At 48.2% G+C, this 14,919-nt stretch overlaps 1 protein-coding gene across 4 annotated transcripts in view; it reads left to right on the forward strand.

Moving 5' to 3' along the window:
* MCC (MCC regulator of WNT signaling pathway) overlaps positions 1 to 14,637 on the forward strand; it is a 303,878-nt gene extending 289,241 nt beyond the window's left edge. For 3 of the 4 annotated variants that reach the window (XM_055536480.1, XM_055536482.1, XM_055536483.1), the window contains 2 exons: positions 10,509 to 10,631; positions 12,437 to 14,637. In XM_055536480.1, the coding sequence (XP_055392455.1) occupies positions 10,509 to 10,631; positions 12,437 to 12,617 (304 nt within the window). In that variant the 3' untranslated portion in view covers positions 12,618 to 14,637. The remainder of the gene's footprint in view (positions 1 to 10,508; positions 10,632 to 12,436) is intronic. The other variant, XR_008698690.1, reaches the window with a different exon arrangement.
* The last annotated feature ends 282 nt before the right edge of the window (positions 14,638 to 14,919 follow it).

The raw sequence follows: 14,919 nt of genomic DNA on the forward strand, positions 1-14,919 counted from the left end.
CTGAAGGAAATCAATCCTGAATATTCATTGGAAGGACTGACGTTGAAGCTGAAACTCCAATACTTTGGCCACCTAATGCGACGAACTGACTCATTGGAAAAGACCCTGATGCTGGGAAAGATTGAAGGTGGGAGGAAAAGGGGACAACAGAGGATGAGATGATTGAATGGAATCACCAACTCAGTGGACATGAGTTTGGGTAAGCTCCCGGAGTTGGTGATGGACAGGGAAGCCTGGCGTGCTGCAGTCCATGGGGTCGCAAAGAGTCGAACACGACTGAGTGACTGAACTGAGCCTTTCCCTTCTCCAGGGGATCTTCCCAAACCAGGGATCAAACCCAGGTCTCCCACATTGCAGGTGGATTCTTTACCAGCTGAGCCACAAGGGAAGCCCAAGAATACTGGAGTGGGCAGCCTATCCCTGTTCCAGCGAATCTTCCAGACCCAGAAGTCGAACCCAGGTCTCCTGAATTGCAGGCAGATTCTTTGAATACATCATTGCTCTGTTTCTTATGAGCCTGCCTCTCCTTCCCTCAATTCCCTGGTAGCTCAGAGAATACAGAACCCACCTGCAATGCAGGAGACCTGGGTTCAATCCCTCAGTCAGGAAGATCCCCTGGAGGAAGGCACAGCAACTCACTCCAATATTCTTGCCTGGCAGGCTACAATCCATAGGGTCATAAAGATTCAGACATGACTGAGCGACTAACATGACTTTCACTTTCTCCTTCCCTCCTCCACTCCCTGCAGGAGAGGTGGGGGGTGGGGGGTGGCGGGTAAGGGGTGCAGGAATCATGGCTTACTCACCCAGCTGTATGACTGGTGACTCTGTCCCGTCTAAGTGATCCCTAAACCATCTCAGCCTCATTTCTCTCTGCCCACTGGACATCTCCCCTGAATAGACTAGAGCCTTAAAACACAGGACATCCAAAACAGAAATTATCTTGTTTCCTCCTGCCCTTTGAAATTGGCCTCTTTTTCAGAATTCCTATTTATATGTAAAAACTTCGAAGTCTGCCTCTTATTAGCAGACAGTATTGTTTTTTCCTCTTAAAACCTCATCTGTCCCATGCAGTTTGCGTTGCCTTCTCCTGAATTTAGCCCTCAACCCCTCCAAAACCCCTCCAAAATCAGAGTAGCATCTCAGCGGGTCATTCTGCCATTAGTCCCATCCTGTGTTCCCCCCCCCGCCCCCCCCCCACACACACACACAAAACACCTTAAATCATACTTCTGATCATGTGGCTCTGCAGATAGATCTTCCACTGTGTGACCTTTGACACCATGTGTAGGTCCCTAACTTAACTTCTTAGCCTATATTTCAAATGTTTCCCTACACGTTATCTGTTGTCCAGATTCATCCAGACCATCTTTCCATGAGCATGCCCTTTGCTTTATCCCCCCACCCCACCCCACCTCTCTCAAGCTGTGAACCTCTCCTTCTTATCCCCTCCAGCTGGACACTCATCTTCCTGAGGTTCCTCAGGCACCTTTTCTCTGTGCCCCTGATGGTACAGACCACTCATCACCGTCAGCGCCCACAGAGCCTGTGGTTGTCAGAGAGCCTTAGAGCAAACCACAGGGAGTCTCCTGGAGTTCAAATCCATGACCGAGTTCCAAAAAATATCTGCCCAGCTCTAGAAATCTTCCAGACTTGATGGCACCCACTGACCCCTGTTCCAGCAGCTATGGATTAATACTGTTCCTGAGGCAGACACATACTGGATTGAAATGAAGAGGGAACCGATTGAAGTCCTTTTAAAGAGGGAGCCCCGGCCGCAGGCAGTAGGATCATCACCGTTTCATTAGTGGGACCGTTATTTTTAAAGGTACTGTTTTCTTAAACTTGCACTTGCTGGTGCTGCCTATGTGGCTGATTTACAACAGCCATCAGGCAGTAGAGGTTGTGCTTAGAATTCCATAAATGCACAGGGGTCTACAGGATGTTAATGGAATACACGGTGTGCCTGTAAGTTCATTACCTTGTAAATAAATGGCTGAGCTCCAGAGCTGGCCTCACAGGGCCAAGGGAAACATCAGTTCTCATCCCGGGGGTTGAGGTGAGTCAGTGAGATTTCTTCATCTTTCCGTCATTCCCCCATGTTCCAAAAGCTGAGAGAGAAGGCCTTCCCCTCAGATCTCATTAAGGCAGTGATGGAGACATCAAAGGACCCTGTAGCACGGACAAGGCAGCGGCGAGATGTGCAGGAAACGTGGTCTGGGCCGCCATCTTGCTGCTATTCTAGGCAGATGCACCCCAAGTCAACACCTGCAGGGCATCCTTATCCAGGACACCCCCTGCTTAGTTCCGCAGGCCTGGGCTTTTCACCCGTCTCCTGCTCCACTGCCTGCTCTCTGTGACTCGGCACACTGCAGCGACATGCTGACTCACAGAGCCCCAGTGCAGCCTAGCTCCACAGGCATCCCTGGCAAATCTCTTCAACTGCACTTCAAGCGCCTCATCTAGAAAACTAGAATAATAACAGGACTGACCTCCAAGGTTTGTGGTGAGAATTAAATAACTTCAAGCCTGTAAAGGAGTTAGGATAGCTACTACTGCTGGCTGGATTTTCTTTAAAAAGATGAGTTTAGACTATACAGACATTTTGTTGTTGTTCAGTCACTCAGTCATGTCTGACTGTTTGCAACCCCATGGACTGCAGCATGCCAGACTTCCCTGTCCATCACCAACTCCCAGAGTTTGCCCCATTGAGTCAGTGATGCCATCCAACTGTCTCATCCTCTGTAGCCCTCTTCTCCTCCCACCTTCAGTCTTTCCTAGCATCAGGGTCTTTTCCAGTGAGTCAGTTCTTCACATCAGGTGGCCAAAGTATTGGAGCTTCAGCTTCAGCATCAGTCCCTCCAATGAGTATCCAGGGTTGATTTCCTTTAGGGATGGCTGGTTTGATCTCCTTGCAGTCCAACGAACTCTCAAGAGTCTTCTCCAGCACCACAATTTCAAATTCTTCAGTGCTCAGCATGCCCTATGATCCAACTCTCACATCCGTGCACAACTACTGGAAAAACCATAGCTTTGACTACATGGACATTTGTCAACAAAATGATGTCTTTGCTTTTCAATAAGCTGTCTAGGTTGGTCATAGCTTTTCTTCCAAGGAGCAAGCATCTTTTACTTCCATCACTGTAGTCACCATCCGTAGTGATTCTGGAGACCAAGAAAATAAAGTCTATCACTGTTTCCATTGTTACCCATCTATTTGCCATGAAATGATGGGACTGGATGCCCTGATCTTTGTTTTTTGAATGTTGAGTTTTAAGCCAGCTTTTTCACTCTCCTCTTTCACCTTCATCAAGAGGGTCTTTAGTTCATCTTCACTTTCTACCATTAGAGTGGTGTCATCTGCGTATCTGAGGTTATTGATATTTCTCCTGGCAATCTACCATGAAGGAAATAAATAAAATCATAGTCACTGCAGAGATTTTCTCTCAAAAAAATATAGATTGCAATAAGTAATGGGGGAAATAATAAGATGCTGGGGATGTTATAACTCTGGGACATTTGTTTAGATGGGTGGTCAGGGTGGGCTTCTCTGAGGTGACATTTAAGCTGAAACGGAGGAGGAAGCATAGCGTAGTGGAGGAAGTTCATCCCAAAGAGAGGGGACTGACTGCATGGTTCTGTTCTGGCAAAAAACGCTTGGTGTGGGCTAATAAGGGATAGGATTCCAGGGTGCAAGGGGGAGAGTGATACCAAAGCCTGGGTCAAGCAGGGCTTTAGTCAAAGTAAGACTGTAGACTTGTTTCTCAGTGCAGTGCAATAATATGATCTGATTTGACATATTAGAAAGGTCCTCTGGCCGCTCTATGGAAACTTGACTATGGGGTACAAAGGTGAAGCAGATAAACCAAGCAGGAGGCTCCAGTGGTGGCTGAGATGAGAAACAGCGGCAGCTTGGACCTGGTGGTGGCGACAGGCGTGGCCCCCGTGTGGGGGTCTGCTGCCAAGCGGACACGCAGGGCAAGGGAGAGGGGGGTCAGGGCTGCCTTGAGACTGGTGTCGGCCACTGGGCAAGAGGTACTGCCGCACACCTTACGGGGCAGAGGCGTGCATGGGGCAGACCGTCCAGTTCTCCTGTGCACTTACTGAATTGAAGATGCCCGTGAGAGTCAGTTTTTAGCACGTAGTTTTTAGGAAAATAAATGGGAATGGAGAGAAGCAAGAAAGGGTGGGCTATAAAACAGAGTCCAGGCCCAAGTCCCAGATACTCTCAGCAGGCAGAGGTGCAGAGAACAGGCAGCCGGGGCAGGAGATGCTGGGAATGACCGGCGAAGTGGGATGGAAGCCAGGCTTGAGGGGAGAGGGGGAAGGTGCTTCGGGTCAGATGGGAACAGACTGTGACACCCAGGGCCCTGGTGACCTCGGGACAGTTACCAGTGGAGACAGAAGCCTGGCTGGGGGTTAACCAGTAAATGGAAGGTGAGGCAGAGGAACCCCCGAAGGAGACAATTCTCGCAATTACCAAGAAACTCCAGGCCCCGTGGCCACGACTCCCTGAGGCTGGGTCTGATGGGCACTCCTCTGGAAGGCGTCCTGGCTGGTGCCGGCCCCCGCCCTATCCCCGCTTTGGTGGCAGCCCTGCTTCCAGACTCCCAGCCACGGACAGCCTCACCACACGGCCTGCAAGGCTGTCCCCTGCCCAGCTGCCTGCCTCACTTTGCTCAGTGCCTGCAAACGCCCACCACTAGTCCGCCCCTCAGATCCCGAGTATATGCCTCTGCCAACAACTCTGTGCTTCCATTAAAACAGATAAAAAAGCACCTGTGCTAGAGTAAGATTCAGAAGACCTTTCATGACCAAAATCCACCTTTTAGGGGTGAGGGGGTGGGAAGACCTTTAAGTGAAACCTGTAAGTGTGCTGACACGTGGGTTTTGGTGGTACTAGCGGAGAAAGCAATGGCACCCCACTCCAGTACTCTTGCCTGGAAAATCCCATGGATGGAGGAGCCTGGTGGGCTGCAGTCCATGGGGTTGTTAGTCAGACATGACCGAGTGACTTCACTTTCACTTTTCACTTTCATACATTGGAGAAGGAAATGGCAACCCACTCCAGTGTTCTTGCCTGGAGAACCCCAGGGACGGGAGAGCCTGGTGGGCTGCCATCCATGGGGTCACACAGAGTCGGACACGACTGAAGTGACTTAGCAGCAGCAGCAGCAGCGGGAGCCAGCAATAAAGGTTCATAATTGTGAGGGCTTATACTAGGGGCCAGAGAACAAGGCAAGGATGGCACAGCTCTGGGCATCCCAGGAAACTCTGTGTGAACGCACTGCCACTCAAGGGGCAAATGGAACATGTAGTGTTTATGTTGTACTTTCTCATCTGCATGGAGCCTATGAAAGTGCTCCTTTTAGCCTTATTAACCTACACAAACCATATAAATTCTTCCTTAACTGAAAGCCAAGCAGATGTGAATTAGAAACTACAAGGAACAGGGCATGAATGGTTGAGGTGCGCGGCTTGTAGCATTTTTGAAGTCATCCTTGGAAAATCTGAGTAAAACTGTGTAGTCTTCAGTACAGCTGTGCATGTAATTCTGCATAGAAATTCAGAGTTCAAGACAACATTGAATTCATCTGTAGACCCAGGTAGAGCCCTGCTGCCTTACCAGTTTTCAAAATTTGCACAATAAGAAGAAATCACCTGAGGCATTATTTTGTTACTGAGGTATAATGGACTTGCAACATTATATTAGTTTCTGGTGTACAGTGTGATGATTCAGTATTTGCATATATTGCAAAATGATCACCATAAGAAGTCTGGTTAACATCTGTCACCAGTTACCAAAAAATTTCTTTTAAGATCTCTCAGCCACTTTCAAGTACGAAATAGAGTAATAAGTATAATCACTATTATACACTACACCCTCAGGACTTATTTTACAACTGGCAGTGTATACCCTTTAATCCCCTGCACCCACTTTGCCCACCTCCAACTCACTTCTGGCAACCAGTCTTCTCTGTGAGCTTTTTTGGTTTTGGGGTTTTTTGTTTGTTTTTTTTTTGTTTGTTTTTTTAGATTCCACATACACGTGAGATGATACAGTATTAGTCTTTCTCTGTCTTATTTCTACATAGCATAATGCCCTCAAGGTCCATCCATGTTGTTGCAGATGGCAAAATTTCACTTTTTTGTGGCTGAGTAATAGTGCATTTTCTATACATACCACATCCTTATCCGTTTATCCACTGATGAGCACTTAGGTTGTGCTCGTATCTTGGCTGTTGTAAATGATGCTGCAGTGACATGAGGCTGCAGGTATCCTTCCAAGGTGGTGATCTCATTTTCTTTGGGTACATACCCAGAGGTGGAGTTGCTGGATCATGTTCGTTTTATTTTTAATTTTGGGGGAAACTTTCATTCTCTGTTTCTCAGGGGCTGCACCAGTTTACATTCCCACCAAGAGTACACAGGGTCTCCCTTTTCTCTGTATCCTTACCAAAACTTGTTATTTCTTGTCCTTCTATTTTTTTACTAATAACCATTCTGCCTGGTGTGATGGTATCTCATTGTGGTCAGTGATGATCGGTGATGTTGAGCATCTTTTTCACATTGCCTGTTAGCCATCTATATGTCTTTGAGAAAATGGACATTTGAGAAATAACCTTATGCTTATTTCTTTTTTTTTTTTTTTCTCTTCCATTCAAACCCCAGCTTCTGCTCACTTTTTAATCTGGGTTTTTGTTGGGTTTTTTTTTTGCTATTGAGTTGTATGGATTCTTTGTGTATTATGGGTACTAACTAACCCTTTATTAGAAACATGATTTGTAACCATTTTCTCCCATTCAGTAGATTTCTTTGCATTTTGTTGGTCTCCTTTGATGTACAGAAGAATCTAATATAGCCCCATTTCTCTGTATTTGCTATTGATGCCTTTGCTTTTGCTGTCAGATTCAAAAAACCATCACTGGGATTGGTATCAAGGTGCTTATGTTTTCTTCTAGGAGTCTGATGGCTTCCGGCCTTACCCGTTAATCTAACCCTTGAGTTACTTTGTTTTGTATGATGTAAGACAAGTGATCCAGCTGCATTCTCTTGCATCCAGTTCTCCTGTGACCATTTATTTATCTAGGAAACTGTCCTTTCCCTGTTGGATATTTTTGGTTCCTTTGTCATAAACTGACCATATATGCATGGGTTTATTTCTGGGCTCTCTACTCTATTCCACTGATCACATGTCTATTTTTATGCCAATACCATGCTGTTTTGATCACATGGAGCACTTCTTCAAACTGTAATTCCTGGGTCTCAACCCAAACCTGCTGACCAGAATCCAGGGATACCCCTGGCACTGTTACTACAGACACATGCTTTAGAGCAATCCTGTCCACATCACATGTGTAATGTGTGTTTTCTAGTAGCTGAGAACTATTAAAAGCAGGGACATTCTAAAATATCAATAATATCATTTTAATGTATATTCAGTATTTTTATTTTACATTCTTTTTTTATGGTGAGCCTATTCTTGGCTGCACTGGGTCTTCGTGTGGGCTTTCTCTCATTGTTGAAAGCAGGGGCTACTCCGTGTGCGGCCTGCTCATTGTGCGGCTTCTTACTGTGGAGCACAGGTCCAGGGCGTGTGGGCTTCAGGAGCGGAGCTCCGTAGCTGAGGCTCCTGGGCTCTAGTGCACACGCTCAGGAGTTGCAGCACGTGGGTCTATTTGCTCCAAGGCATATCAGGGATTGAACCCGCATCCTCTGCACTGGCAGGTGGATTCTTTGCCACTTAGCCACCAGGAAAGCCCCAGTGGGTACTGCACATTTACAGCACATCTCAGTTCAGACTGGCTGTGTCCCAAGGACTCAAAGGGCTCCTGACCCTTGGAGGCGGGCGTGAGGTGGCTCTGTAATTGTTCCCGCGCAGGGCTGTGTTTCAATCCAGACGAGCAACCCTGGAGGCACGGTTCTTACTGGAGGTGGCTGCCTGATTCAAACAAAAACAAGTAGAAAGTATCTCGTGTTTTAGGTTTGAGTTTCAGCCTGTCTTTGTGGCTTTAAATAAATCAGCATCGCAGTTCTAGAGTCTGAACAGCAGTTCACTCCTGTCTGCCTTCCTGAGGCCTGAGGGGTCTCAGCTTCCAGATGTGGCTTCCTACCCTCAGCCTTGACCATCTCCCCCAGTCCCCAGGATTGGGGAGGGTCTGTGAAGGCTTCTCTTGCTTCCCTGGGTCCCGTCCTCATTGGCGCTGGCCGCAGGCCCCAGGGCAGGAAGCCCTTTGCTGTGCGGAGGCTGGGAGATCCTCACTCTTCCCCCAGAGCTGGGCAGGTGTGAGCATGACCAGTGGTGGGGAATGGTACTGCTCCAGGCAGTTTTATGTTATCAATTTGAGTTCACGGTTAGATGTTAAATTCTCTTCATGATTTTCTTCTTTCCTTTTGCACTATCAATCAACTTTAGAATAAAAGAAGAATCAAAACAGTAACAAAATGTAAAACAAATAATTCTTCTCTCTTTATAGTCAGAGGGCTGAGGGGACAGATCTTCCATGCTCTCCTAACTTTCCCCGGGCTGACAGAGGGCCCTGCAAGGCCAAGGCGGTGGCTTGGGCAGCGAGGTGGGAGCGCGCTCCCCAGATGCGCCTCATCCTGGTGGGAGATGGTGCAGCTCTAGGGCCCCAGTGGGAACCGCAGCCAGATGTGAGGAGTTCCTGGTAGCTGCCAGGACCCAGAAGCCTCAGCAAACAGGAGGCACTAACCGGGAGGCTCTGCAGGAGGCTCCTGCTCTCTTTAGGGCCGGTGGGAGGAAGTCACCGGGTATGATGCTCACTTTTTCAAATATCTTTCTCCCACTATCCTCATAAATGTAGGCCTGGATTGTTGTGTTGCAACACCTTTCTTCATTAATGAATTTGGGAAGTTGGAATTGCACTTACAGTAGCTGGAGGCAGACATGTACAAGATCCGATATTTGAAAAGCCAAGAGGGGTGAACCATGGCTGAACCCCAGAGCTCCTCACAGCCCATCCCCTCGAGGTGACCCCCACACACCCATCCTACACTTTACAAAAGCATCCAGAATTAGGAACATTTCAAACAACTTGAGAAGAAGATGAAAGCGTCCCATGTCCTCTTTGCGCGAGTTCAGCAGTGTTGAGCATTTAGCCTTTTGGTCCGCCATCAGTGTATCAGATATTCACGTTTTTGCAAACTTGTGGCATCCAACTTTTGCTTGACAGTGTTCAGATACCTTTCCATTCCAGGGCACGGCAACCTGCATTTTTGATTAACAGTGCAGAGCATTTCAACAGAACCGAAAGCAGATCCTAACTTAACCATCTCCCTGGTTGTTTCCCACTCATATCTATTCTAATCAGTGCTGAAGTGAATCCAACTGTAATCTCATGCTTCTCTAAGATCCCTGGAAGTTACTTAGTCAAGGGATGTGTTCATTTTTTATTTTGCTAGATGCTGCCAAACTGCCTTCCACACTCATTGTGCTCATCTGCATTCCTCATACACCGTGAGTTTTTCTTAGAGGAATGTCTTCCGTAAATCCTGGTTACCTGATACGCTCCAAGGTACCAGATACCTTCAGTGATTTGTTTTCACTTTTGCCGCTGTGAAACTCTCTCAGGCATGGCACTGGAGATACACTGCGGAACAAGCCAAATAAGGTCCTTGCCACCCTGGAGCCTTCGTGCCAGTGGGGAGCTTGCTGAACCGTCATGCAGGCTGTGCTGATCTGTGCCAAGCATGCTGCACACAGAGTGACACTGTGCCAGAGACAGGGGCCTCGGGGGGAGGACGGTGGTCAGTCCCATCCCCCTGCCCATGTCCTCCTCTCATAGGAGGGAGAGGAAGGCAATAACCAGACCGGGCGCCCCAAATCTCCCAAGTCAGTTAGCTCGGGTCATGGTAGTAATAAAGACCCACCAGACTTGAAGCCAAGGAGTAGGGGAAGTCGAATGAAAGTGCAAATTTAATTTCCATCCTTTTTAAATGTGAACAATGAGATCAAGGACTTGCACAGAGAACCACCTTTTTCTATTTTGCAAGGTAGGCTCATGTTGGTTTCACTGACTGGGGACCTGGCCCAGGTAGTGCCCAGACCAGCTGTGTACTCTCGAGCCCCCAGTGGTTCGGGAGATGCTGAGCAGCTTGGAAAAGGGCCTGAGCGCAGGCCCGGGTTCTGCGGGCAGGCTGCACTCTGCTGGCCCGCTGGCTCGGGTCTGCCCAGAGAACTTCTCCAGGAGCTTGTCTCCCCACCTGGAAGATGAGAAACAACTTCCTGTATTGTTCCTTTGTGATACACACATCTCTAAAGGTCTCTATCATTAAAAAGAGCCGACCCCAGCCTTTAGGAACCTTTCTGAAGGGCCTTCAGGAACACAGCAATGAGGTGCTGGGCTCCTGTGCCCTCTCCCCTTTGCTCAGGACTCCGGCCTTTGGACTGGGCCAGCTAAGTCATGCTCCACTCTGCCCCCATCAGGGCAGCAGCCCGATCCATGTCTCTGTTACTAAATGGCGTGCTTCGTCTCTCCTTGATACAGAGAGAAGAAGTTAAAGGCCAGAGTTCAAGAGTTGGTGAGTGCCTTGGAAAGACTCACAAAGAGCAGTGAAATCCGACACCAGCAATCAGCAGAGTTTGTTAATGACCTAAAGAGAGCCAACAGGTACAACCTCACTGTCTATAATCCAAGCGGTTCTTGGACTTACGCACCATAATTGCTGGGAATTGACTGTGGACAATGGTGTGTCCTCTGCCACCTCCTTGGAGCGCACTCCTCCCTAGAGCTTCACCTCCCAGTGTTCCACAGAAACCTGAGGAATGCTCTTTATGGATGGCAGATGCAGCCAACTGTGGTCCCCTCTTAGCCCTTTCATATAGGAGAGGTTCTGAGAAGTCATACAATTAGAAACAAAAATCAGCCTAGGTTTAAGCCAGCATTTTCCAAACAAAACTGGCTACAGAATGTTTTATTTGAGCAGCATTCCAGAATCAGGTGGGGTACTTCAGGAAGCAATGCTCTAAGATGGGAGCCTCAAACCTTTCAGGCTCATGAAACCTTTACACTTTAAAAAAAAAAAAAAAAAGAGGACCTCAAAGTTTTGTTCTTTCAAATTAACTTATCAATAAAATTTGTCTATTAGTTTCTCAAATGAGATTTTTAAAGGTTTTATTCATTTACCAAATTAAAAAAACAAACTGAACTCACTAAATGTAACACAAATGACATTTATTTTAAAAATCACAGTTTTCCAGAAAGTAATTATAAGAGGGGCACTATTTTCACAATTTTGCAAATGTTTTTAATGTCTGCTTTAATAGAAGACAGCTGGATTCTCCCATCTGCTTCCACAGTGTGTTTGAAACATTCTAAGAAAACCCAGCCTCCCATAGACATAAAGGACCTCATATTTCCCTTCACAAGTCTTTGGGAGTCCTGGGCTTTGAGAAGCTGACAGTATACAGAAGGGAGGTGGAGCACTATTTTGGACCAGAGAGGGTGGAGGGTGGAGGGCCTCTGGGATAGCTCAGCTGGTAAAGACTCCGCCTGCAATGCAGGAGATCCAGGTTCAGTTCCTGGGGTCGAGAAGATCCTCTGAAGAAGGGAACAGCTACCCATTCCAGTGTTCTTGCCTGGAGAATCCTCAAGGACAGAGGAGCCTGGTGGGTCCCTGGGGTGACAGAGAGTCAGACATGACTAAGCACAAAACAGGGTACGGAAACTTACCTAGCTCTGGGCTCAGCCCCTGCCCTCATCCCCCAGAGACCTGGGTTTGGCTGGCAGTGTTAGTTCACAGCCTATGAGCACTGAGTCCATCAGCCACAGCATCAAGGACAGCTGCTGGGGCCTATCTGTCCACAAGCTATGGAGGTGACTTAAGATTGGAACAGCAACAGACCTCCTACTTGTATTTCCATGACAGATTTTTACAATTCAGCTACCATTTCTGCTTATCTATTTTGGATATGGTTAGTTTGGATTGTTGGTTTTAAACTCCTCTTAATGTTAGTGACAAGCCTCTAGCAAGTCAGGCTAAATTAACTGTGGTTAAGTCAAGACATGAGTGACCATGAGTGCTGCGACCCTTCTCGTTTAGTTGCTAAGTCGTGTCGGACTTTTTCGACCTCATAGACTGCAACCCACCAGGCTCCTCTGTCCATGGGATTTCCAAGGCAAGAAAACTGGGCTGGGTAGCCATTTCCTTCTCCAGGGGATCTTCCCAACCCAGGGATTGAACCTGTGTCTCCTGCATTGGCAGGTGGATTCTTTGCCACTGAGCCACCAGGAGAGCCCAAGTATTGAAATACTAACCACCTGATTTCAAATTCTTATTTTGGAGGCCCAGTGGCCTGTTCTTTCAGAGTGGTACTCACCAGACCCGGTCAGCCAGTGGACAGCACAGTGTGTGTGAGTGTCTCAGTGCTACTTGAGATAAGCCTTCATTCTCATTTCCCTCTGTGCCCACATAGCAACCTGGTGGCTGCCTATGAGAAAGCAAAGAAGAAGCATCAAAACAAACTCAAGAAGTTGGAGTCTCAGATGATGGCCATGGTGGAGAGACACGAGACCCAAGTGAGGATGCTCAAGCAAAGAATAGCTCTGCTGGAGGAGGAGAACTCCAGACCGCACACCAACGAAACGTCACTGTAGTCAGCACTTGGGCTCCACGGTTCTATCCATGGAGCTAGGGTCTAGCAGTCACTGAGGAGGGGGCCTCAGAGGACGAGACCTGTCGGGAGAAGGAGAGGGAAGGTTGGCAGGTGGGCTGGCACTCTTGGCAGGGAGGCGCCCTGGACTCAGCCTCGGGGCAGGTGGCCCCGGTGAGGGTCCCGAGGGTCCCTCCTGCCCTCCTGGGCTGTGGGCAGCGTGGGGACTCCTGCCCCGCGCCCCAGCTCCGCAGGGCTTCCTGCCGCTTTCAGCACTGGCTCTATCCCTCGCCCACATTTTCTGTATCTGTGGTATACTCCAGGCATCATGTTTGATTTTCCAGTCTTTGCAGCCTTACCTCAGGCATTCCATATTTCTCCTTTCTCCTTCTAGGGAAAACTGGTGGGGGTGGTGGGGGCAGAGGGGAGGCAGTGCTCCGCATCAAGAAGAGCTGCTTCTTCCTTTCCTGCAACCAGGCTTTGGTTTTCAAATCCCAGGTATCAACTCTTTAGGAGGCGGCTGTCACTCACAGGTGTCCCGGGAGGTTGATCACAGGCGGACAGCATGTAGGTGTTCCTTCCAGTCCCAGGTTTGAGGCTACAGGTGGAGCAGTTGGGTCTGACCTCACAGTGGCGGCGGGGACGGGCAGGGAACGCTCTTTAGACAGGAACCGCCCTGTCCCAGTGCCGCCTTACTAATAGCTGAGAGTCCTGTTGATCCGTGTCAGGGCCCTAAACTGTCAGGAGCAGAGGCGCAGTAGTGCTTCCTGACTCGGGCACCGCGCAGAACTGCTGTTCTCCACGAATCAAAGCTCCCCGACCTGAACACACTGATGGCTTCACACCTGCCTCTCTCTCGAGGGAAATGATCTGCAGCTGATCCACATATTTAAGGGACTGCTTCTGTGGCACCGGTTCAGGAGTGCGCCCCTGCTGTTCCAGAGGGCAGAGGACAAGGGAAGGCTGAGGAGGCCTCCTCTTAGCGCCCAGAAACGTGGCAATGGGTGGCAGATGGTGAGTCCACGGGTGTCAGTTACAGCACAATGGTGACAGGACTGGGCAGGACCAAAGTACCTGAATTCTTTCAGGAAGGTCTTCCATTTGAAAATCACCTCTTCATCCCTTTTCTACTGTAATGTTCCCTGTTGCAGTTTTTCAGTTCTCACCGCCCTAGGCTGACAACATTTTAAAGGACCACTTGCCATTTTTCCTGAAGACCCACCCAAAGTCACTTAGAAGAAAAACGCCCAACGCTACAGTTCAAAGATCTGCTTACGACCAGATCACTGCATTCACGTCTCGGTGTCAGTGAGCTCTTCTGAGAGGCAGGACACAGATTCCGCAGCCTTCAGTCTGACAGGGAAAGACACCCCAACCAGCGTCTGCAAAGGCAGAGCACGGCCATCCCCCAAGGAAGGGCCGTCCTGTCTCAGGCCAGCAGCGAGGCCACCCCATCTTCAAACAGTCATCATCAGCTGGCCTCAGGCCCAGCTCTCGGGTGCTGTGGTCATGGCGAAGGCCCTCACCAGCTTCTGGTTCTGTTATAGATAACGTAAACTTTGTTCTTGTAACAGTCAGTTTTTACTCTTTGGATAGTTTCATTACAAGGAAAATGTAATGACCCAAGAGTGTGTTTTTAGAAAAAAGTATAGCAGATGAAATCATGGTTTTCCCCATTTTTCCAACTTGCCCAGGGGAAACATGTTCCCGAAGCAAACCAAGCTGTGCAGGGCGGGGAACGGGCATCAGAGATGGGAGGCTCTGAAACCACCACTGCAAAGGGTGCCGGCGCAGAACCTGTCTACCATTCTCGCTCTAAGGGACAACAGAGCCTGCTCTTACAGAGTCCTGGAACCCATCCCAGACCTGGGAAGCCTCAGTTCCTACGTTAAGAGCCCCAGCATTACTGCCCCTACTTAGCTCATTTTGAGTTTATATTTCCACATAATACTGGTTGGGTGAACACTTTCCCTGGCAAAACTGTTACTTTTATAAATGTGTAGAATAAAAGCTATTAAATAGTTGATTACCTTTCCTTGTATTCTTCACACACTCCCCAAGACTCTTGCTGAAGGTGAACTGGCAGGCACTTGGTTATTATGCTAATAATTGCAAGGCTTATGAAAATTGCACAGATGACATAAATGATTGCAGGTGCCTGGATCATTTTCTTTTACAACCTGAATTCTTTCTAAACAGGAGCACATTTATATTAACATCTCCATCAGACGTAAACAATGATCCTCATTATCTAACTTGAACGAGCCGTTAAAAATGTTCAGACTTTCATTTTTAATTGTTTGAAT

The sequence above is a fragment of the Bubalus kerabau genome, chromosome 10 (assembly GCF_029407905.1).
Source record: "Bubalus kerabau isolate K-KA32 ecotype Philippines breed swamp buffalo chromosome 10, PCC_UOA_SB_1v2, whole genome shotgun sequence".
NCBI lineage: Eukaryota > Metazoa > Chordata > Mammalia > Artiodactyla > Bovidae > Bubalus > Bubalus kerabau.